At 48.7% G+C, this 25,515-nt stretch overlaps 1 protein-coding gene across 6 annotated transcripts in view; it reads right to left on the reverse strand.

Moving 5' to 3' along the window:
- The window catches only part of LOC102455798 (dedicator of cytokinesis protein 2-like), a 427,487-nt gene that overhangs the window by 294,220 nt on the left and 107,752 nt on the right, over positions 1 to 25,515 (reverse strand). For all 6 annotated transcript variants that reach the window (XM_089777669.1, XM_089777670.1, XM_089777667.1 and 3 more), the window contains exons 17-18: positions 17,161 to 17,264; positions 6,986 to 7,175 (exon numbers count right to left, since the gene is read on the reverse strand). In XM_089777669.1, the coding sequence (XP_089633795.1) occupies positions 6,986 to 7,175; positions 17,161 to 17,264 (294 nt within the window). The remainder of the gene's footprint in view (positions 1 to 6,985; positions 7,176 to 17,160; positions 17,265 to 25,515) is intronic.

The following is a 25,515-nucleotide window of genomic DNA, read 5'->3' on the forward strand; positions in this document are numbered from 1 at the left end:
CTACAGATATCCACAATTGGCACCTGAGCCAAGAATGCTGAGGATGACGCCCAGGCTCTGGTCGAGGGGCCATGATAAGGGGTGCTGGTTTCCCCCTTAGATTGTAGCATGCTCTGATGCATGCGGTAATCCACCAGGAGAGCCACTGTGCTGACCTCCTTCATTTCCCTTTGCCGATCAGCCTAATCTATGTGGCTCCATCGATGGAGCCATGTAGTTTAGACACACCCCTAGTGACAGATGATATGGGAAAAGCTGAAGTACTCAATGCTTGCTTTTTTTTTTTTGTTCCCCAGAAAAGGTCAGCTACCAGACTACCACACTAAGCAAACACAGTAAGGGAAGGAGGTGGGCAGCCCTGGGTGGAGAAAGAGAACCAGGCAGAGGAAAAGATGGGTCAGTGAAGGAAAAATAGAGCTCAAGAACAGGTATGCGGAGCTGGAGAATGAAAAAGGGGTACAGCAGGTAGATAATGAAGATGGAAGGGTGAGGAAGAAGAGAAGAGTGGCTAGTTCCATAGATAAGCGGGAAGAGTTAATGGAGACAACACCAATAATGAGCATTAGGAGGATACAGGATGGGTTAAAGAGGATTACAAGGGAAAATAGGAATGGCAAGGACTTGCAGCCAGAGGAACCAAGAGATAGACCAGAGAATCGCACTGCCACTAGGAAAAGGCAGGTCTATGTGATTGGGGACTCCTTATTGAGAAGAATAGACAGGCCTGAAACCAGAGCTGATCCAGAGAATAGAAGGGTGTGCTGTCTGCCAGGTGCTAAGATACGGGATGTGGAACTGAGGTTGAAGAGGATTAAGGGAGCAGGAAGGAATCCATTGATTATCCTTCATGTAGGAACAAATGATACGGCTAGATTTTCGCTGGAACGAATTAAGGGAGACTGTGCTAGGCGGGGGAGGACGCTCAAGGAAACTGAGGCGCAGGTGATCTTTAGTGGGATTCTGCCTGTTCCAAGAGACGGGCAACTAAGATGTGACAGGATTATGATGATCAATAGATGGCTTAGGCAGTGGTGCTATAAGGAGGGCTTTGGGATGTATGGTCACTGGGAGGCATTTATGGACAGAGGACTGTTCTCTCGGGATGGACTTCACCTAAGTAGGAAGGGAAATAGACTTCTAGGGTGGAGTCTGGCTCAACTGATTAAGAGAGCTTTAAACAAGGAATTTGGGGGAGACGGTTGGGAGATGTCCAGGTAATCTCTACGCCGGATTTTAACACTGAGAGGGAGGAAAACGAAGTAAGAAAGGATATAGCTGGGGGTAGGAGAATGTACATGAGGAAGGGTAGGGTGGATACTAGTCTAATAGGTCATATTGGAGGTACAATGTCCGGGCCAAATTGGGTAAAGAATGTGAATGAGGCCAAACAGCAAAAATTAAGATGTTTGTACACCAATGCGAGGAGCCTAGGTAACAAAAAGGAGGAACTAGAGCTATTGGTCCAGGAAGTGAAACCAGATATTATAGGAATAACAGAAACATGGTGGAATACTAGGCATGACTGGAGTACAGGTATTGAAGGGTATGTGCTGTTTAGGAAAGACAGGAATAAGGGTAAAGGTGGTGGAGTCGCATTGTATATCAAAGATGAGGTAGATTGTAAAGAAATAAAAAGTGATGGAATGGAGAAGACGGAGTCTGTTTGGGCAAAAATCACATTGGGGAAGAAAACTATCAGATCCTCCCCTGGGATAGTGCTTGGGGTGTGTTACAGACCACCAGGATCCAATTTGGATATGGATAGAGACCTCTTTAATGTTTTTAATGAAGTAAATACTCATGGAAACGGCGTAATCATGGGAGATTTCAACTTTCCAGATATAGACTGGAGAACAAGTGCTAGTAATAATAATAGGGCTCAGATTTTCCTAGATGCAATAGCTGATGAATTCCTTCATCAAGTAGTTGCTGAACCAACAAGGGGGGATACTATTTTAGATTTGGCTTTGGTGAGTAGCGAGGACCTCATAGATGAAATGGTTGTAGGAGACAACCTTGGCTCGAGTGATCATGAGCTAATTCAGTTCAAATTAAATGGAAGGATAAACAAAAATAAATCTGAGACTAGGGTTTTTGATTTCAAAAGGGCTAACTTTAATAAATTAAGGAAATTAGTTAGGGAAGTTGATTGGACTAAAGAAATTATGGATCTTGAGGTGGAGGAGGCCTGGAATTATTTTAAGTTAAAGTTGCAGAAGTTGTCAGAAGCCTGTTTCCCAAGAAAAGGGAAAAAATGTATAGGCAGGTGTGTTAGACCAAGCTGGATGAGCAAGCATCTCAGAGAGGTGATTAAGAAAAAGCAGAAAGCATATAAGGAGTGGAAAATGGGAGGGATCAGTAAAGAAAGCTACCTTATTGAGGTTGGAGCATGTAGGGACAAAGTGGGAAAGGCTAAAAGTCAGGTAGAGTTGGACCTTGCAAAGGGAATTAAAACCAATAGTAAAAGGTTTTATAGTCATATAAATAGGGAAAAAAACAAAAGAAGAAGTAGGACCGCTAATTACTAAGGATGGAGTGGAGGTTAAGGATAATCTAGGAATGGCCCAATATTTAAACAAATACTTTGCTTCAGTCTTTAATGAGGCTAATGAAGAACTTAGGGATAATGGTAACATAACAAATGGGACTAAGGATGTGGAGGTAGATATTACCATATCCGAGGTAAAAGCCAAACTTGAACAGCTTAATGGGAGTAAATCGGGGGGCCCTGATGGTCTTCATCCAAGAATATTAAAGGAACTGGCACATGAACTAGCAAGTCCATTAGCAAAAATTTTTAATAAATCTCTAAGCTCAGGGGTTGTACCATTTGACTGGAGAATTGCTAATATAGTTCCTATTTTTAAGAAAGGGGAAAAAAGCGACTCGGATAACTATAGCCCTGTTAGTTTGACATATGTAGTATGCAAGATCTTGGAAAAAATTTTGAAGGAGAAAGTAGTTAGAGACATTGAGGCTAATGGCAATTGGAACAAATTACAACATAGTTTTACAAAAGGTAGATCGTGACAAACCAACCTGATCTCCTTTTTTGAGAAAGTAACAGAGTTTTTAGATAAAGGAAATGCAGTGGATCTAATCTACCTCGACTTTAGTAAGGCATTTGATATAGTACCACATGGGGAATTATTGGTTAAATTGGAAAAGATAGGGATTAATATGAAAGTTGAGAGGTGGATAAGCAACTGGTTAAAGGGGAGACTACAGCGGGTTATATTGAAAGGTGAACTGTCAGGTTGGAGGAAGGTTACTAGCGGAGTTCCTCAGGGATCAGTTTTGGGGCCAATTTTATTTAATCTTTTTATCGCTGACCTTGGCACCAAAAGTGGAAGTGTCCTGATAAAATCTGCGGATGACACAAAGTTGGGAGCTATTGCCAATTCAGAAAAGGATCAGGATATCATACAGGAAGATCTGGATGATCTTGTAAATTGGAGTGATAGCAATAGGATGAAATTTAATAGTGAGAAGTGTAAGGTTATGCATTTAGGGATTAATAACAAGAATTTTAGTTATAAGCTGGGGACACATCAGTTGGAAGTAACGGAGGAGGAGAAGGACCTTGGAGTCCTGGTTGATTATAGGATGACTATGAGACGCCATTGTGACATGGCCGTGAAAAAGGCTAATACGGTCTTGGGATGTATTAGGCGAGGTATTTCCAGTAGAGATAAGGAGGTGGTAGTGGCATTATACAAGGCATTGGTGAGACCCCGTTTGGAATACTGTGTGCAGTTCTGGTCTCCCATGTTTAAGAAGGATGAATTCAAACTGGAACAGGTACAAAGAAGGGCCACTAGGATGATCCGAGGAATGGAAAACCTGTCTTATGAAAGGAGACTTAAGGAGCTTGGCTTGTTTACCTTAACCAAAAGAAGGCTGAGGGGGGACATGATTGCACTCTTTAAATATATTAGAGGGATAAATACCAGGGAGGGAGAGGAATTATTTAAGATTAATACCAATGTGGACACAAGAACAAATGGATATAAGCTGGCTAGTAGGAAGTTTAGACTTGAGATTAGACGAAGGTTTCTAACCATTAGAGGAGTGAGGTTCTGGAACGGCCTTCCAAGGGAAGTAGTGGGGGCAAACGATCTATCTGGCTTCAAGATTAAACTAGATGGGTTTCTGAAGGGGATGGTTTGATGAGATAACAGGATCTTGGTAAGTAATTGACCATTCACTATCAGTGGGAAATAGGTCAGTGGAGGGATGACAGGAGTTACTATAGAGAACTTTCTGGGTGTCTGGCTGGTGAGTCTTGCCCACATGCTCAGGGTTTAGCTGATCGCCATATTTCGGGTCGGGAAGGAATTTTCCTCCAGGGTAGATTGGCAGAGGCCCTGGAGGTTTTTCGCCTTCCTCTGTAGCATGGGGCACAGATCACAGCTGGAGGATTCTCTGCATCTTGGGGCCTTCAAAGTATTAGAAGGCTTCAGTATCTGAGACATAGGTGAGAGGATTATTCTAGGTGAGATTCTGTGGCCTGCGCTGTGCAGGGGGTCAGGCTAGATGATCAGAATGGTCCCTTCTGACCTTAGAGTCTCTGAGAGAGAACAGGTGAAGAGCTGTTTAGAAAAGCTGGACATACACAAAATCATGGGGCTAGATCTGATGCATCCAAGAGTACTGAGGGAGTTGGCAAATGTCGTTGTGGAGCTTTTGGCCCTTATCTTTGCTATATCGTGGCCATTGGGGTAGGTCCTAGACTAGTGGAAAAAGGCAAATATAGGGCTCATCTTTTAAAAAGGGAAGAAGGACGATCCAGAGAACTGCAGATTGGCCAGCCTCACCTCAGTCCCCAGAAAAATCATGGAGGGATCCTGAAGGAATCCATTGCGAAGCACTTGGAAGAGGGGAAAGTGATCAGGAATAGTCACATGGATTCACCAAGGGCAAGTCGTGCCTGACCAATCTGATTAGTTTTTCTGATGAGGTAACTGGCTCTAGGGACACGAGGAAGTCAGTGGATGTGATAGACCTTGACTTTAGCAAGGCTTTTGATACGGTCTCCCACAATATTCTTGCCAGCAAGTTAAGGAACCATGGATTGGATAAATGGACTGTAAGATGGACAGAAAGCTGGCTAGACTGTCAGGCCCAATGGGTAGTGCTCAATGGCTTGTTATCTGCTTGGTGGTTGGTCTCAATCTGAGTGCCCCAAAGATCAGTTCCAGGGCCAGTTTTGTTCAACATCTTTAATGATCTGGATGAGGGGATGGATTGCACCCTCAGCAAGTTCAAGTTCACAGACGACACTAAGCTAGGGGAAGAGGTAAATAGGATGCAGAGTGACCCAGACAAATTGGAGGATTGGACCAAAAGAAATCTGATGAGGTTCAACAAGGACAAGTGTAGAGTCCTGCCCTTGGGATAGAATAAGTCCAAGGACTGGGGTCCAACTGACTAGGCAGCTGTTCAGCAGAAAAGGACCTGGGGATTATAATGGATGAGAAGCTGGATATAAGTCAACAGTGTGCCCTTATAGCCAAAAAGGCTAACGGCATATTAGGGTGCATCAGGAGGAGCATTTCCCACAGATCTGGAAAAGTGATTATTCCCCTTTATTCAGCATTGCAAAGGCCACATCTGGAGTATTGTGTCCAGTTCTGGGCCTGCCACTATAGAAAGGATGTGAATGCATTGAAGCGGGTCCAGTGAAGGGCAACCAAAATGATTAGGGAGCTGGAGCACATGAACTATGAGGAGAGGCTGAGGGATTGGGGCTTGTTTAGTCTGCAGAAGCGAAGAGTGAGGGGGGATTTGATAGCAGCCTTCAACTTCCTGAAGGGAGGTTCCAAAGAGGATGGAGAGAGGCTGTTCTCAGCAGTGACGGACGGCAGAACAAGGAGCAATGGGCTCAAGTTAAAGTGGAGAGGTCTAGATTGGATATTAGGAAAAACCATTTCCCTAGGAGGGTGGGGAAGTACTGGGCTGGGTTCCCTAGGGAGGGGATGAAATCTCCATCCCTAGAGGCTTTTAAGTCCTAGCTTGACAGAGTCCTGGCTGGAATCATTTAGGGCAGGAGGCTGGAGTCGATGACCTCCTGAGGTCTCTTCCAGCCCTAGGATTCTAGGATAGAATGGTTTTACTGTTCTACACACTTATGACTTTAGAAAGCCAGCTTACTTCTGGTAGAGTGGGCTGAAGTCTATTTGCATGAACCAGGAAGAGCCAGTCCAGTTTTGGGCAACACAACTGGGGTCTTTTCTGGCCCATGCAGTATTCATGGAATTGGTACTTACATTCTAAGAGCACTGTTTTCATTGCTGACAGTGCATCAGCAAGAAATAGCCCTGCTTGCATCTCACATTCAGGCACAAACTTCTATTTCCTTCATCTGGAGTCAAATCACCTGCCATGCAGCCCGAGCCCTATTTAGACAGCCACTTTTCGCAATACGGCCAGTTTACCGTTCATGTTTTCTCACTTTAGGGCACTTCGTTACTCTACTATCAGAGGGGTAGCCATGTTAGTCTGAATCTAACAGATGTATTGGAGCATAAGCTTTCGTGGGCAAAGACCCACTTTGTCAGCTGTTAGTCTAGAAGGTGCCACAGGACTTCTCGTTGTCTATCATTAATGTTAGTCGAGGATCTGTTTGGATTTAATTACTGTATGATTTGCCAGAAATCCCGTGCCAATGCTCTGGGTGTGTATAAGAGCTTGTCCAGCGATGTGTCCCCAGGAACAGGGTGCTTTAGAGCTGTTCCTCAGAATTCCCTCACTGTCACCAGGTGACACTTCAGACATTCCATTAATGCTGTTAATGTCAGCGTGCGTATTTGCACAGGCGTGATGGAGTGTGCAGCTGTGTGCAGGGTGGGCACCCGTACAGCTGTGTAGCAAGTGAATACAGCATGTGTAGCAGTGCACACATGGGCATGCGGGAGTACTACAAAAGTGTCACACAGAGGGCCGTGGTGTGCACATCAGCTGAGAGCAGAAGCCTCCTACATACCATTCTGGGTTAATTTGGTGGAGCAGACAAGGGTGGAGATTTGGAAGCTGTCCCGGGAAGAAGTGCTCATAGAAGCCATGCTCCCGCTCACTCGGAATGAGGAACCAGAAAGAGGCTTTGCCTCTGACAGGCCTTTAATAGAAGGCAGGTTCAGGTAAGAGCTGGCATCCTCCAGTTTCTTGAGGTCACCCTAAAACACAAAGTTTCTCATCAGAATGAGCAGGGCATAAAAGATGCAACTTGTATGACTCAGCATTTTGGATAAGCTTGGTGCAGACATAATAGACTCAGACATGGTAAGGCACTGGGGGAGGGACAGGGCAGAGCAGGACAGCTTTCTCTGTCTTAAAGAGACAGAGCATGGCTTCTCTCAGAAGCTTATCTAGCAGCAGCCAGCACACACACTCTGAGTCACTGTTTTACACACACTGTCTGTGGGCCACACACACTCAATCTAGGTCACAAAGCCTGTCTCTCTCACACACGCTCTCTTTTGCCCCCCTTCCAGGTTGCTTTCCCAATTTCTCCTTCCCATTGAAAGGCTGTATTTCAGGCAATTTCTTCTTATGTGGATCAGATTAACAGATTTGAAACTCTCAAGGGACCATAATGGTCATCTAGTCAGACCTCCTTTGTAATACAGGCCACAGAACTTCATCCAGTAAACTGCATCAGGCACTTAACTTCTGTTGTGCTAGACCAGATTTTTTAGAAAGGCATCTAGTCTTGATTGAGAGACTCCAAGTGATGTAGAACAGTGTTTCTCAACCTTTTTTTAAACAAAGTAAACCCTTTTCAAAAAAAAATTAGAAGTACCCCCAGTACCTACAATTTTCAGACACGCAACATTTTTTCTACCATTGCAGCACATTTGTTTAAACAACTTAATCGTAGTCAGGTGGGTGATGAAATTTTTGGGTGTAAAAAGTACAAAAATAATAAAGCGCTGTAAAACTTAAAACAAAAATTGTTTTCTCCAAGTTTCAGTTGTGTTGACGTATGCCCCAGACTGCTCTCAAGTACCTTAAGGGTACTCGTACCACTGGCTGAGAAATGCTGATGTAGAATCCTTCACGTCCCTGGGTAAATTGTTGTAGTTTTAATTATCATCACTGTTAGAAACTTCTGCCTTATTTTAGTCTGTAGTTGTCACAGAGGTTGTTAGAGAAGAAACAGGCGACCCAGGAGTGGAAGGGGTAAACAGAACTGCTTTATTGCCCACACACGTTAACCCCAGGCCACCAACACAATGTTCTGAATGGCAACAATATGGTACCAATTGCACCCTTTTATCTATTTTAGTATCTTAATTCACATGTCTATCACTACTTTCCCTAAAATCTTATTTAGTCATGTTAACTCCCAAACAATGAATATTAATGAGCAGGTGATGAATACAATTATACCCACCCCTGTTTGTTGTTTACTGGTTTTAGTTGAATCAGCATTACATGCTGTCTTCAGCAGCAGCTTCTAGGGAGGGGGAAAGTGATTTGACCCTGAAAGTGTTTTTACAAAACAGGTGAGAAGACAAAATCTTTCAAGGCTGCCAGGACAAAGGGGAAAAATATTCTTAAAGGGCAATGCCTGCTGTGGCTCACCCCTTAGCACTAGCCCAGACCCCAATTAATTTTTACATATCCCAGCAGAGGTTTACGGTGTTCATAACACCATTCACTGGGTTTAGAGAAAGGGAACACTAATATACTATGGCTATGTCTACACCACAGGGTTTTTGCACAAGAACCCGCGGAGCGTCCACACCTCAAGCATGTTTTGCCAGTAGAGTTATTCCTCTCCCCATCAGGAATAACTCCTTTTTGCACAAGAGTTCTTGCACAAAAAGGTGTGTGTGGACACTCAGCAGGGGTTTCTCGTGCAAAAAGAGCCTATCAGAAAAAGCACGGGTGCTGTGATGGCCATTCCGTGAATGGCCATCAGAGCTTTCTTGTGCAAGAGTGTCCATGCAGTGTAGACGCTCTCTTGCACAAAACCACAGCACTTTTGCGGTGCGCTTTGAGGTGTGGACATGCTTTTGTGCAAGACTTTTTTGCTGAAGATCTCTTCCACAAAAAGCGTCTCGCGCAAAAACCTTGCAGTGTAGACAAAGCCTAGGGCTACATCTACACTGCGCATTGTTGCGCAAGAAGATATGCAAATGAGGCACGGTGATGAATGTTGCCATGCCTCGTTTGCATACCTAATGAAGCCATATCTACACTTGTTCCTTCTTGCGCAAAACCCCCCTCTTGCGCAAGATCCAGTCTGCCACTTATTTTCAGGAAGAACAGCTCCTGCGCAAGAGGGGGCTTTTGCACAAGAAGGAGCAGTGTAGACAGCTCTTTCTTGTGCAAAAGCCCCTTGCACAAAATGGTGGCTCATTAGGTATGCAAATGAGGTGCAGCAATATTCATCACCACGCCGCATTTGCATATCTTCTTGCACAACTATGCGCAGTGTATACATAGTCTAGGTGTAATCTCCATAAAGACATGTTTCTGAAATTTCACCAACTTTAAAATATGTTTTCAAATATTTTAGGCATAACACAGGACTTGTCTTATTAAGCTACTGATTTTGCTGAAGGGTTCTCTCAAAACTAGCTAATCAAATAGTTTTCCTTTCTTAATAGTCAGAAGTTAAGAGAGCCTTTAAAGGGATAAAGAGGGAGTGGGGGTAGCGGTGAAGGCAGAAAAATTAAATGGGCAGGGATGGCAAAAAAAGACAGAAAACTTTGGAAGCAAAATTTGTGTACAATAGAAATTAACTAAAAAGTGTGTTTTAGATAGAGGTGGACTTTTGAAGGAATTATTTTAAAAATATGTCCAAAGACCCAAGCATTGCAGACTAAAGATGTATGCTTAGATTGTGCATCTAAATATCTATACAAGGGTATTTTAATGATATGATTTTTATCATCTCCAGCAACACACTAATGACATATTTGAAAGTGAATGTTAGATAGGGACCTGTAGCCTATTATGTTCTGAGTAAATACATAATGCACAACTATTTATCTGCAAATTCAGACACTGACACTATCTATGTGTGGGGGTTGGCAAATGCCTGTTTAATGGCCTCATTACCACTTGAATGGCTCTTTAACAATAAAAATGTTCTACTAATCTGTCTGGCAAGGGGAAAGGCTTTTTCACTCTTAAGTTACTGGAGCTGTGGTTCCCAGCCTGTGGTCTGCGGGCCCCTGGTGGTCTGTGATGGTACTGTAGGGGGTCCACGGAAAGTTTAAAATAGAAATTAAAATAAATGTATGGAGCCTCTCGCAGCCAGCATGTCCTTCAGCCCGCGTTGCTTCCCACGACTCATGAAGCAGCATGGGCTGAGGGATGTACTGGCTGCTGGCACAGAGATTCTCAACGCCCAGGGAGCTGAGAAGCTCCGTGCCAGCAGCCAGCAAGTCCCTCAGCCCACGTTGCTTCCCGAGGGGGCTGAGGGATGCAGCTCGGAAGCAGTGCAGTCCGAGAGACGTGCAGGCTGCAGGCATAGCTATATTGCTTGGGGGGTCTGTCCAATTTTAATAGATTGAAAAGGGATCTGTGATTGGCTGTGGTCGTAGAAGACCACTTAGGGTGGCTTCCTGGGGGCTGACAAAGCCACTGCTACTCGCCTTCCTGCTCTTTGGGGCTTCTCATTGCCCTGTCTTGCTGGGCCAGCTCCCTATTCCCCCCAACCAACGCACAGAGCTGCGATCACTGCCCCTCGAGGAGCAGTACAGTCACTGAAACTTTTCAGGTCCAAGGAAAATGCAGTTTGGGGCTCAGCTTTCCTGGGATACCAGTCCCCGAATGGGATCAGAACCCCAAAGGAATTATTTAGGTAAGCCCTGTTTAGCAATGAAAGGAGGATGTACACAGTGTTTGCTCCCCCAGGTAACAATTATTTACACTAGGCTTGATACTAAGTAAAAGTGATTGTATTAAGTACGAGCAGTTGGATTTCAATGGTAACAAGTGAGAACAGGCAGAGCAAAGTAGATTACGAATTTAAAATCACAAACAATGCTTAGCGACTTCTAACACTAAACCCTCAGTACAAATGTATTGTAAACTCGCCCTAAAACTCCTCTTTTTCCAGCCACGCCTCCAAAACCTTTCCCTGGGGTCTCTGGTTCACTCTCTTGGGAGTGCCATGCCAGACAAAGACACAGACACTGCCAAGCTCCTCATTGTTTTATAGATTCCACTTTGCATGAGAAGTTCCCTGTCCAGTTCCTACCAGTTCGGGAGATCACATGACTTCCTACGACCAACTGCTGCTGAAACTTAAAGGACAAAAGGGACTGTTGATATAGGGTTGCCCAGGCACTGAGGCCTCCCAGCATTCGAAACCCTTGAGGCTTTCCATGGCACATTTACATCCATAAGCCATTCTGTACCTGTATCTCTAACTTACACTCACAAAACAAGAGAGAGAGACCCAGAGATTAAGACCTGAAGACTGAAAGATTACATGAGGCAGTTTGTCTCGAGCATCTTTGAGTTATGTATATTTGTGCCCATAAGTCCATTTCCTAAAGCAAGCAGGGGCAGCGGGGCCCATCACAGGGTCTGTATGCTGGAAAAGGTTGGGAGCCACTGTACTAGATCAAAGACTCACCAGGCAGCAGCCAGTTATGGGAGCCTGGAAGAAGGTTCAGAACAGGACTAGGAAGAGGGGAGGGGTTGAGCACTAAGACCTAGGAAAGGTAGTGCCTTCCCTTGCCTCTTATACTCACCGCCCATGACACCTAAATAGGTGTTTGTTTAACCTGTACTTAAAAATGGCCAATACGAGGGATCTGCAGCCTGCACTGGAAACCTATTCCAGAGCTATCCTTATAGTTAGAAAGGGTTTTTTCCTCAAATCTAACCTAAATCTCCCTTGCTTCAGATTAAGTCAATTATTTCTTGTCCTCCCTTTGGCAGACAGAAGATTGATCGCCCTCCTCTTATAACAGTTCTTAGTATATTTGAAGACTGTTACCAGAATTCCCACTCAGGTTTTTTTTTTTTTTAAATGGAGATTGCCTATCTCTTAGAACTGGAAGGGACCTTGAAAGGTCATCGAGTCCAGTCCCCTGCCTTCACAGCAGGACCAAGTACCATCCCTGACAAATTTTTGCCCCAAATCCCTAAATGGCCTCCACAAGGATTGAACTCACAACCCTGGGTTTAGCAGGCCAATGCTCAAACCACTGAGCTATCCCACCCCCAAAGCAAAACATGCCCAGTTTTTTCTCAAACGCATTGTATGTCTTTTCTCAAAACAAAACATGCCCAGTTTTTTTCAACCTTTCCTTGTAGGTCAAGTTTTCGGAATCCATTACATCAGGGCTACTCAACATGTGGCCCGTGACCTGTTTGTTTGTGGCCCATAGTGTGGTTTGGGTTTACACAGGGCTCAACACGCAGCCCGTGGGTGGGAGTCAAAACAAAAAAGTCGTCAATATAATGGTCTTCTTCAGGAGTGGCCCGAGGCCGGCTGCAGCAGCTGGCGCCCCAGGTGGAAGGTGCGATCGGCACCCCCGCCTGCACAGCCATCAATGGGCATGACGTCATCATCAGGCGCCTGGGCCAGCGGCGCCCTAGACAACTGCCTAGTTTGCCTAGGCTCACGGGCTGCCCCTGGTCTTCTGTTGATAAGCATTTTAGTGGTTAAATTCCTGGACTGTCATTACTCATTCAAAGTGCTGTCATATGGGTGGAAATCAGATAAATACTGCATTTTATTAATATCAGCAGTACTGACTTAAATGGGGCCTGTGTCTTGTGTAGTCCTGCCTTAATCTTTGTATTCATGCATCAGTGTGAAAGGTTATTTGCATATATATTTGCATGTATATGCAACCACGCTTAAGTTGCGGCCCTCTTCATGTGCTGAGAGTATCATTGTGGCCCCCGGGGCTTCCAAAGTTGAGTAGCCCTGCATTACATTATCATAGACTAGGGTTGGAAGAGACCCCAGAAGGTCATCGAGTCCAATCCCCTGCTCAATTGCTCAATGCAGAACTAAGCCATGAAAAGCAGGAGTACAGCGTTTGAATTTCATAGCCCCTTGTATTGAAATAATGGGCTTGGTAGTGTGGACACACTGCTTACACATTTGAACATAGGGGTTATTTCGGACTATGGCCCTAGTATAGACCAGGCCTAGGTAACCCATTCCAGTGCTTCCCCACTCTCCCAGTGATATATGTTTCCCTAATGTCCAACCTGACTCCCCCACTGCAACTTGAGACCATTACACCTCATTTTGTCATCTACCACCAGTGAGGACAGCCTCACTCCATCCTCTTTGGAAAGCCTTTCAGGTAGTTGAAGGCAGCTATCAAATCTACTCCCCTCCCCAAATATTCTCTTCTATAGACTAAATAAGACCAGTTCCCTCAACCTTCCTCATAAGTCATGTGCCTCAGCCCCCTAATCATGTTTGTTGCCCTCCACTGGACTCTGTCCAATGCGTCTACATCCCTTCTGTAGTGGGGGGGCCCAAAACTGGAATACTCCAGATGCGGCCTCACTAGAGCCAAATAAAGGGGAATAATCACTTCTCTGGATCTGCTGGAAATGCGCCTTCTAATGCACCCTAGTACGCCATTAGTCTGTTGCCAAGGACACACTGTTGACTTATATCCAGCTTCTCATCCACTGTAATCTCAAGATCCTTTTCCGCAGAAATGCTACTTAGCCAGTCGGTCCCCAACCTGTAACAGTGCTTGGGAGTCTTCCATCCCAAGTGTAGGGCTCTGCACTTGTCCTTCTTGAACGTCATCAGATTTCCTGTGGCCCAATCCTCCAATTTGTCTAAGTCACTGCCCTCTCTGCCCTCAAGCGTATCTACCTCTCCCCCAGCTTAGTGTCATCCGTAAACTTGCTGAGGGTGCAATCCATCCCCTCATCCAGGCCACTAATAAAGATATTGAACAAAACCGATCCTAAAACCGAACCTTGCAGCACTCCACTAAAAACCGACCGCCATCCTGACATCGAGCCATTGATCACTACCCGCTGGGCCCGGCCTTCTAGCCATCTTTCTATCCATCTTACCGTCCATTTATCCAATCCACATTCCCTTAACTTGCTGGCAAGAATATTGTGGGAGACCGAATCAAAAGCCTTGCTAAAGTCAAGGTATATCACATCCACTGACTTTCCCATGTCCACCGAGCCAGTTACCTCATCATAGAAGCTAATCAGGTTGGTCAGGCACGACTTGCCCTTTGTGAATCCATGCTGACTATTCCTGATCACTTTCTTCTCTTCCAAGTGCCTCAAAATGGATTTCTTAAGGATCCCTTCCATGATTTTTCCAGGAACCGAAGTAAGACTGACTGGCCTATAGTTCCCTGAATCGTCCTTCTTCCCTTTTTTGAAGATGGGCACTACATTTGCCTTTTTCCAAACATCCGGGATCTCTCCCAATCTCCACGACTTTTCAAAGATAATGGCCAAAGGCTCTTCAATGACATTTGCCAACTCCCTCAGTACCCTCGGATGCATTAAGTCCGGACCCATGGATTTGTGTACGTTTAGCTTTTCTAAATAGTTCCTAGCCTGTTCTTTACCCACCAAGGGCTGTCCATCTTCATCCCATCTTGCGTCACTTAGCGCATTAGTCCGGGAGCCGACCTTGTCCGTGAAGACAGAAGCAAAGAAAGCATTGAGTACTTCAGCTTTCCCCACATCATCTGTCACTGGGTTACCTCTTCATCCAGTAGGGGCCCCACACCCTCTCTGATCACCTTCTTCTTGTTAACATGCCTGTAGAAATCTTTCTTTTTATCCTTCACAGCCTTTGCCAGTCACAATTTCAATTGCGCTTTTGCCTTCCTGATAACCCCCCGGTACTCTCGAGCTAGACATTTAAACCCCTCTCTGGTCATTTGTCCAAGTTTCCACTTTTCATAAGCTTCCTTTTTGTGCTTAAGTTTACCAAGGATTTCCCCTGTAAGCCAATCTGGTCTCCTACCATGTTTGCCTCTCTTGCTACGCGTCGGGATGGTTTCTTTCTGTGCCTTCAATAAGGCTTCTTTAAAATACTGCCAGCTGTCCTGGACTCCTTTCCCCTTCATGTTAGCATCCCAGGGGAGTCTGCCCATCAGGTCTCTCAGGGAGTCAAAATCTGCTTTTTTGAAGTCGAAGGTGTGTATTTTACTACTCTCTTTTCTTCCTTTCATCAGGATCCTGAAATCTACCATCTCATGATCACTGCTTCCCAGGTTGTTAGCCACCTCCACTTCCCCTATTAGTTCCTCCCTGTTTGTGAGCAGAAGGTCAAGCTGAGCACAGCCCCTGGTCGGATCCTTCAGCACTTGTACCAAGAAGTTATCCCCAACATTCTCCAAAAACTTCCTGGATTGCCTGTGTACTGCCGTATTGGTTTCCCAGCAGATGTCAGGGAGATTAAAGTCCCCCACGAGAACCAGGGCCTGCGATCTGGCAGCTTCGCTCAGTTGTCCGAAGAAAGCCTCATCTACCTCATCCACCTGGTTCGGTGGCCTGTAGCAAACACCAACCACAACATCACTGCTGTTGTTTGCTCCTTTAAACTTAACCCATAGACTCTCAACAGGTTTTTCTGCCTCTTTATACTGGAGTTCAGAGCAATCGTAGTGCTCTCTTACATATAGTGCAATTCCTCCTCCTTTTCTCCCCTGGTCCCTCAGCCTGTTGCCTCACTCTGAATGAAACAACTCCTTTGCCCTTTCCTCAGGGCTTTACCTTCAAGTCCAGCCTTCTCTCAGCAGCTCTCCCCTGGGAGCTGTCCCTGGTTCTGCCTGCCAGCCACCCCCGACCTTCTCCCTTCCAGGTCTGGGCTGCAACTGAGCTGCCTCTACTCCTGTAGCTTCTTTTGTAGGCCTCCCTGGACCCTGACTGGCTGGCTTCTTCCTAGCCACTCTAGCCGCCTAGGGCAGTGTTTCTCAGCCAGTGGTACGAGTACCCTTAAGGGTACTTGAAAGAAGTCTGGGGCATACATCAACACAACCAAAACTTGGAGAAAACTGAATTTTTGTTTTAAGTTTTACAGCGCTTTATTATTTTTGTACATTTTACACCCAAACATTTTATCGCCTGCCCACCTACGATTAAGTTGTTTAAACAAATGTGTTAAAATGGTAGAAAAAAATTGTGCGTCTGAAAACTGGGGGTACTTATAATTTAAAAAAGGGGGGGGTACTTTATAAAAAAAAGTTGAGAAACACTGGCCTACAAGACTTCTCTATGGCCCTTTTGGCCTTAAGGTGTAGCCCCATTACAGACCCTTTATACACATTAGAACTTAATTAGGTGGTCCTCAATTCCGGCAACAGAGCAAAACTGAGTTATTGTGCACACTCCCAGAATACTGTGCTAACTCAGCACTGAAGTTTAGGTCATGGCTCTTGATTTCATATCAAATCCTCAACTGCGGTGGCAAAGTGCTGAATTATGCATCCAAATTAACTATTTTCTAATCAAAATCCTTCATTTCTTTTTAAGGCAACCTATGCTCTAAATACACCAGGAAATGCAGCTATAAGTAAGGCATGACTGCCCTGCATCCTAGCAGAGGAACTGCCATCAGCATGCACAGGGCCACTGCAAAACAGCAGAATGGAGGTTGGAGAAAGCGGACAACTGCAGGGTAGCGGAGCCCTAGAGCAGTGTTTCCCAAATGGTGGTAGGCAAACCTGGGGTTCCGCGAAGAGACAATAAGGGTTCTGCGAGAAAATTCCATTGCAATAACATTTCATGATTTAAAAAAATTAGAATATTTAAGCATTTATGCATTTTATTGAAAACAATTTTCATTTGAGTTGATCTTGGGACCTGATTTAGCATTTGTTTATTATTATCCTTACTTATTTGTGGTCTACTTTTTCAGCTCCATATATAAAACCATTATTAGGGCTTCCGCACAATTCTTTCAAGTTTAAAAGGGTTCCGTGGTGAAATGAAATTGGGAACACTGCCCTAGAGGATCAGAAGAAACAACAGAAAGGCTTGGAAAGCTTCTGGAAGGGCTGTGTTAGGCGGCAGTGAGTACCTGCTGCCAACAGACTAAAAGGCTTGCACCCATGGAGAATAAATTCCCTGTGCTCCCATGCCCGGCAGAAATGAAGTCTGGAAGAAGAACATTCATCTTCTTTGTGGCCTTCTTTATTTTGAACTGATAGATTTACCTGGGCCAACTGATACCTTATATAGAACGAGATCATGTTCACCATCATGCAGGGTTGTACCATCAGGTCTCATCAGCTTCACAAAGGCCATGGAGAAAACTCTCTCGCTTTTATCCTTAGCTAGGAGACACAAAACCAAAAAGTCAGGGAACGTCTATTCAGGGAGAGCAAATGGTTCCTTCCTATGGTTCTCCAGTGTGATGCAGCTCTGTGTTCCAGTGAGGTTGTGCACACAAGGCCAGACTTAGTGGCAGATGACTTTGGCAACTGAGCCCTGGCTTTACGGCCAGGCCAGGCCAGGGCCTTGGGCTGCCTTCTGGATGGAACACAAGTGCAGTAGGTCTGGCTGCTAGGAAGGCCAGTGTGGGTCCAGCACAGACAGACAAAGAGCAGGGCATTTTGCATTCCCCGGGGGCAAGGTGATGGGTGGAGGTTCTGTCTGAGTGCCTGGGCAAGAAGCCAATGGGAGCTCTGCGAGCTGAGCCATGACCAACCTATAAAGGGATTAAAGCAGGAGGGGGGAGAGGGAGCAGCCTCAGGAGCCGGAGCACCTCGGAGGAAGACGCAAGCCAGGAAGGGTGGTGTCAGAGTGACACAGCCAATCCAGAAAGGCTTCTTAAAGGGTCTAGCTTACAGAGAGGGGCCTTGAATGTCTACCAGGCTACTCAGGAGGTGAATACAGGTGGGCCTTGGGCCTCCAGCCAACTCTGATAGAGAGGGCAGAGCTTGGTTCCAGGAGGGCTTTGGGTGGGAATCAGGCAGGACTATAAAGTGAGCACGCTACAGGCATGTCTACACTGCATTCCTCTTTCGAGAGAAAAATGCAAATGCAGCCGAGTGAAAATGTAAATGATGCGCGGATTTGAATTTCCCGCACCTCATTTGCATAATGGCGCTCAGGCACTTTTTCGAAATACCCTATTTCAAAAAAGCCCCGCAGTCTAGATGGGGTTATTTCGAAAAAAAACCTTCTTTCGAAATAACCTTACTCCTTTAAAAGTGAGGTTTAAGGGTTATTTCAAAAGCAGGGTTCTTTTCAAAATAACCCCGTCTAGCCTGCGTTTCTTTGGTTTTTTGAAATAGGGTATTTTGAAAAAGTGCCTGGACGCCATTATGCAAATGAAGAGTGGGAAATTCAAATCCGCGCATCATTTACATTTTCGCTCGGCTGTATTTACATCCCTCTCTGGAAAGAGGAGTGCAGCGCAGACGTACCCTTAGGGTGGCTGGGGAGGGGTGGGGCGGGAGCTTGCTTGACCCACCGGGTACCAGTCACAAGCCCATTGCAAGGTGGGAACTCTGAGGCGAGGCCTCTTAGAGACAGCGAGAGGGGCCTTATCCCCTTCAGTGTAAAGGTGGGGGGCGGAGTAACACAAACACAACCTGTAACATTGTTAATTGCATGTGGATCAGTAAATAAGCTTAAACACAAATAGAGGGCACCCAAATACAAGGTCACCCAGGATCCCATGGTCCCTAGGGCAAGCCGTGTGCTCATGCCAGCTAACTGCCTACTCTTGTGGCCGCAGTCCTCCCTTGGCTACATGAGGCAATGCCACAACCACCCCCATCAGTTCCTTCTCACTGAATGTCTAGAGTTCAGACTCTGGTACAGAAGGGATAGAGAGCAGGCTGTGGGATCCACATATGCATCACGTCTTGAGGAACCAAGGGCGAGTTATGCCTGACCAACGTGATTAGCTTCTATAATGAGGCACCTGTCGACACGGGGAAGTCGGTGGATGTGATAGACCTTGACTTTAGCAAAGCTTTTGATACGGTCTCCCATAATATTCTTGCCAGCAAGTTAAGGAAGTCTGGATTGGATAAATGGACTGTAAGGTGGCTGGAAAGCTGGCTAGATTGTCAGGCTCAATGGGTAATGATCAATGACTTGATGTCTGGCTGGCGGTCAGTTCAAGTGGAGTGCCCCAAGGATCAGTTCTAGGGCCCATTTTGTTCAGCATCTTCATTAATGACCTGCATGAGGGGATGGATTGCACCCTCAGCAAGTTGGCAGATGACACTAAGCTAGGGGGGGAGGTAGATACACTGGAGGGCAGGGATAGGGGTCCAGAGTGACCTGCACAGATCAGAGGATTGGGCCAAAAGAAATCTGAGGAGGTTCAACAAGGACAAGTGAAGAGTCCTGCATTGGGACAGAAGAATCCCAGGCATTGGTACAGGCTGGGGACTGACTGTCTAGGCAGCAGTTCAGCAGAAAAGGCCCTGGGGATTGCAGTGGATGAGAAGCTGGATATGAATCAACAGGGGCCCTTGTAGCCAAGAAGGCTAATGGCATATTAGGATGCATTAGGAGGAGCATTGCCAGCAGATCCAGAGAAGTGATTATTCTCCTTTACTCAGCATTGGTGAGGCCACATCTGGAGTATTGTGTGCAGTTCTGGGCCCCCACTGCAGAAAGGATGTGGATGCATTGGAGAGGGTCCAGCCGAGGGCAACCAAAACTATTAGGGAGCTGGAGCGCATGACCTATGAGGAGAGGCTGAGGGATTTGGGCTTGTTTAGTCTGCAGAAGCAAAGAGTGAGGGGGGATTTGAGAGCAGCCTGCAACTCCCTGAAGGGAGGTTCCAAAGAGGATGGAGAGAGGCTGTTCTCAGCAGTGACAGATGGCAGAACAAGGAGCAATGGGCTCAAGTTACAGTGGGGGAGGTCGAGGTTGGATATTAAGAAAAACTATTTCACTAGGAGGGTGGGGAAATACTGGGCTGGGTTCCCTAGGAAGGTGGTGAAATCTCCATCCCTAGAGGCATTTTAAGTCCCAGCTGGACAAAGCCCTGGCTGGGCTGATTGAGTTGGGGCTGGTCCTGCCCTGGGCAGGGGGTTGGACTCGATGACTCCTGAGGTCTCTTCTAGCCCTGGGAGTCTATGAAGCACACAGTTCCCAAAAGTAACTATTTCTTCTTCTTTGAGTAGATGCACAGAAGAACCCGGGGATGAGAATCACTGTGGTGAGGGGCAGGTCAGGCAGCACAGAAGAACCCGGGGATGAGAATCACTGTGGTGAGGGGCAGGTCAGGCAGCACAGAAGAACCCGGGGATGAGAATCACTGTGGTGAGGGGCAGGTCAGGCAGCACAGAAGAACCCGGGGATGAGAATCACTGTGGTGAGGGGCAGGTCAGGCAGCACAGAAGAACCCGGGGATGAGAATCACTGTGGTGAGGGGCAGGTCAGGCAGCACAGAAGAACCCGGGGATGAGAATCACTGTGGGGAGGGGCAGGTCAGGCAGCACAGAAGAACCCGGGGATGAGAATCACTGTGGTGAGGGGCAGGTCAGGCAGCACAGAAGAACCCGGGGATGAGAATCACTGTGGTGAGGGGCAGGTCAGGCAGCACAGAAGAACCCGGGGATGAGAATCACTGTGGTGAGGGGCAGGTCAGGCAGCACAGAAGAACCCGAGGATGAGAATCACTGTGGTGAGGGGCAGGTCAGGCAGCACAGAAGAACCCGGGGATGAGAATCACTGTGGTGAGGGGCAGGTCAGGCAGCACAGAAGAACCCGAGGATGAGAATCACTGTGGTGAGGGGCAGGTCAGGCAGCACAGAAGAACCCGGGGATGAGAATCACTGTGGTGAGGGGCAGGTCGGGTACCACAGAAGAACCCGAGGATGAGAATCACTGTGGTGAGGGGCAGGTCGGGCAGCACAGAAGAACCCGAGGATGAGAATCACTGTGGTGAGGGGCAGGTCAGGCAGCACAGAAGAACCCGAGGATGAGAATCACTGTGGGGAGGGGCAGGTCAGGCACCACAGAAGAACCCGGGGATGAGAATCACTGTGGTGAGGGGCAGGTCGGGCAGCACAGAAGAACCCGGGGATGAGAATCACTGTGGCAAAGGGGCAGGTCAGGCAGCACAGAAGAACCCGGGGATGAGAATCACTGTGGTGAGGGGCAGGTCAGGCAGCACAGAAGAACCCGAGGATGAGAATCACTGTGGTGAGGGGCAGGTCAGGCAGCACAGAAGAACCCGGGGATGAGAATCACCGTGGTGAGGGGCAGGTCGGGTACCACAGAAGAACCCGGGGATGAGAATCACCGTGGTGAGGGGCAGGTCGGGTACCACAGAAGAACCCGAGGATGAGAATCACTGTGGTGAGGGGCAGGTCAGGCAGCACAGAAGAACCCGAGGATGAGAATCACTGTGGTGAGGGGCAGGTCAGGCAGCACAGAAGAACCCGGGAATGGGAATCACTGTGGTGAGGGGCAGGTCGGGTACCACAGAAGAACCCGGGGATGAGAATCACTGTGGTGAGGGGCAGGTCGGGTACCACAGAAGAACCCGAGGATGAGAATCACTGTGGTGAGGGGCAGGTCGGGCAGCACAGAAGAACCCGGGGATGAGAATCACTGTGGTGAGGGGCAGGTCGGGCAGCACAGAAGAACCCGGGGATGAGAATCACTGTGGTGAGGGGCAGGTCAGGCAGCACAGAAGAACCCGGGGATGAGAATCACTGTGGTGAGGGGCAGGTCGGGTACCACAGAAGAACCCGAGGATGAGAATCACTGTGGTGAGGGGCAGGTCGGGTACCACAGAAGAACCCGAGGATGAGAATCACTGTGGGGAGGGGCAGGTCGGGTACCACAGAAGAACCCGGGGATGAGAATCACTGTGGTGAGGGGCAGGTCGGGTACCACAGAAGAACCCGAGGATGAGAATCACTGTGGTGAGGGGCAGGTCAGGCAGCACAGAAGAACCCGGGGATGAGAATCACTGTGGTGAGGGGCAGGTCAGGCAGCACAGAAGAACCCGGGGATGAGAATCACTGTGGTGAGGGGCAGGTCAGGCAGCACAGAAGAACCCGGGGATGAGAATCACTGTGGTGAGGGGCAGGTCAGGCAGCACAGAAGAACCCGGGGATGAGAATCACTGTGGTGAGGGGCAGGTCAGGCAGCACAGAAGAACCCGGGGATGAGAATCACTGTGGCAAAGGGACAGGTCAGGCAGCACAGAAGAACCCGGGGATGAGAATCACTGTGGTGAGGGGCAGGTCAGGCAGCACAGAAGAACCCGGGGATGAGAATCACTGTGGTGAGGGGCAGGTCAGGCAGCACAGAAGAACCCGGGGATGAGAATCACTGTGGTGAGGGGCAGGTCAGGCAGCACAGAAGAACCCGAGGATGAGAATCACTGTGGGGAGGGGCAGGTCAGGCAGCACAGAAGAACCCGGGGATGAGAATCACTGTGGTGAGGGGCAGGTCAGGCAGCACAGAAGAACCCGGGGATGAGAATCACTGTGGTGAGGGGCAGGTCAGGCAGCACAGAAGAACCCGGGGATGAGAATCACTGTGGTGAGGGGCAGGTCAGGCAGCACAGAAGAACCCGAGGATGAGAATCACTGTGGTGAGGGGCAGGTCAGGCAGCACAGAAGAACCCGAGGATGAGAATCACTGTGGTGAGGGGCAGGTCGGGCAGCACAGAAGAACCCGAGGATGAGAATCACTGTGGGGAGGGGCAGGTCAGGCAGCACAGAAGAACCCGGGGATGAGAATCACTGTGGTGAGGGGCAGGTCGGGCAGCAGAGAAGAACCCGGGGATGAGAATCACTGTGGCAAAGGGGCAGGTCAGGCAGCACAGAAGAACCCGAGGATGAGAATCACTGTGGTGAGGGGCAGGTCGGGTACCACAGAAGAACCCGAGGATGAGAATCACTGTGGGGAGGGGCAGGTCAGGCAGCACAGAAGAACCCGGGGATGAGAATCACTGTGGTGAGGGGCAGGTCGGGCAGCAGAGAAGAACCCGGGGATGAGAATCACTGTGGCAAAGGGGCAGGTCAGGCAGCACAGAAGAACCCGAGGATGAGAATCACTGTGGTGAGGGGCAGGTCAGGCAGCACAGAAGAACCCGGGGATGAGAATCACTGTGGTGAGGGGCAGGTCGGGCAGCACAGAAGAACCCGGGGATGAGAATCACTGTGGTGAGGGGCAGGTCAGGCAGCACAGAAGAACCCGGGGATGAGAATCACTGTGGTGAGGGGCAGGTCAGGCAGCACAGAAGAACCCGGGGATGAGAATCACTGTGGTGAGGGGCAGGTCAGGCAGCACAGAAGAACCCGAGGATGAGAATCACTGTGGTGAGGGGCAGGTCAGGCAGCACAGAAGAACCCGGGGATGAGAATCACTGTGGTGAGGGGCAGGTCGGGCAGCACAGAAGAACCCGGGGATGAGAATCACTGTGGTGAGGGGCAGGTCAGGCAGCACAGAAGAACCCGGGGATGAGAATCACTGTGGTGAGGGGCAGGTCAGGCAGCACAGAAGAACCCGGGGATGAGAATCACTGTGGTGAGGGGCAGGTCAGGCAGCACAGAACCCGGGGATGAGAATCACTGTGGTGAGGGGCAGGTCAGGCAGCACAGAAGAACCCGAGGATGAGAATCACTGTGGTGAGGGGCAGGTCAGGCAGCACAGAAGAACCCGGGGATGAGAATCACTGTGGTGAGGGGCAGGTCGGGCAGCACAGAAGAACCCGGGGATGAGAATCACTGTGGTGAGGGGCAGGTCAGGCACCACAGAAGAACCCGAGGATGAGAATCACTGTGGTGAGGGGCAGGTCGGGTACCACAGAAGAACCCGAGGATGAGAATCACTGTGGTGAGGGGCAGGTCAGGCAGCACAGAAGAACCCGGGGATGAGAATCACTGTGGTGAGGGGCAGGTCAGGCAGCACAGAAGAACCCGGGGATGAGAATCACTGTGGTGAGGGGCAGGTCGGGCAGCACAGAAGAACCCGAGGATGAGAATCACTGTGGTGAGGGGCAGGTCAGGCAGCACAGAAGAACCCGGGGATGAGAATCACTGTGGTGAGGGGCAGGTCGGGCAGCACAGAAGAACCCGGGGATGAGAATCACTGTGGTGAGGGGCAGGTCAGGCAGCACAGAAGAACCCGGGGATGAGAATCACTGTGGTGAGGGGCAGGTCAGGCAGCACAGAAGAACCCGGGGATGAGAATCACTGTGGTGAGGGGCAGGTCGGGCAGCACAGAAGAACCCGGGGATGAGAATCACTGTGGTGAGGGGCAGGTCGGGTACCACAGAAGAACCCGAGGATGAGAATCACTGTGGCAAAGGGGCAGGTCAGGCAGCACAGAAGAACCCGGGGATGAGAATCACTGTGGTGAGGGGCAGGTCAGGCAGCACAGAAGAACCCGGAGATGAGAATCACTGTGGTGAGGGGCAGGTCGGGCAGCACAGAAGAACCCGAGGATGAGAATCACTGTGGTGAGGGGCAGGTCAGGCAGCACAGAAGAACCCGGGGATGAGAATCACTGTGGGGAGGGGCAGGTCAGGCAGCACAGAAGAACCCGGGGATGAGAATCACTGTGGTGAGGGGCAGGTCGGGTACCACAGAAGAACCCGGGGATGAGAATCACTGTGGGGAGGGGCAGGTCAGGCACCACAGAAGAACCCGGGGATGAGAATCACTGTGGTGAGGGGCAGGTCGGGTACCACAGAAGAACCCGGGGATGAGAATCACTGTGGTGAGGGGCAGGTCAGGCAGCACAGAAGAACCCGGGGATGAGAATCACTGTGGGGAGGGGCAGGTCAGGCAGCACAGAAGAACCCGGGGATGAGAATCACTGTGGTGAGGGGCAGGTCGGGCAGCACAGAAGAACCCGGGGATGAGAATCACTGTGGTGAGGGGCAGGTCAGGCAGCACAAAAGAACCCGGGGATGAGAATCACTGTGGTGAGGGGCAGGTCAGGCAGCACAGAAGAACCCGAGGATGAGAATCACTGTGGTGAGGGGCAGGTCAGGCAGCACAGAAGAACCCGGGGATGAGAATCACTGTGGTGAGGGGCAGGTCAGGCAGCACAGAAGAACCCGAGGATGAGAATCACTGTGGTGAGGGGCAGGTCGGGCAGCACAGAAGAACCCGGGGATGAGAATCACTGTGGTGAGGGGCAGGTCAGGCAGCACAGAAGAACCCGGGGATGAGAATCACTGTGGTGAGGGGCAGGTCAGGCAGCACAGAAGAACCCGAGGATGAGAATCACTGTGGTGAGGGGCAGGTCGGGCAGCACAGAAGAACCCGGGGATGAGAATCACTGTGGTGAGGGGCAGGTCGGGCAGCACAGAAGAACCCGGGGATGAGAATCACTGTGGTGAGGGGCAGGTCAGGCAGCACAGAAGAACCCGAGGATGAGAATCACTGTGGTGAGGGGCAGGTCGGGCAGCACAGAAGAACCCGAGGATGAGAATCACTGTGGTGAGGGGCAGGTCGGGCAGCACAGAAGAACCCGGGGATGAGAATCACTGTGGTGAGGGGCAGGTCGGGCAGCACAGAAGAACCCGGGGATGAGAATCACTGTGGTGAGGGGCAGGTCAGGCAGCACAGAAGAACCCGAGGATGA

This window comes from Pelodiscus sinensis, chromosome 4 (genome assembly GCF_052426305.1).
Source record: "Pelodiscus sinensis isolate ZL-2025 chromosome 4, ASM5242630v1, whole genome shotgun sequence".
Lineage (NCBI taxonomy): Eukaryota > Metazoa > Chordata > Testudines > Trionychidae > Pelodiscus > Pelodiscus sinensis.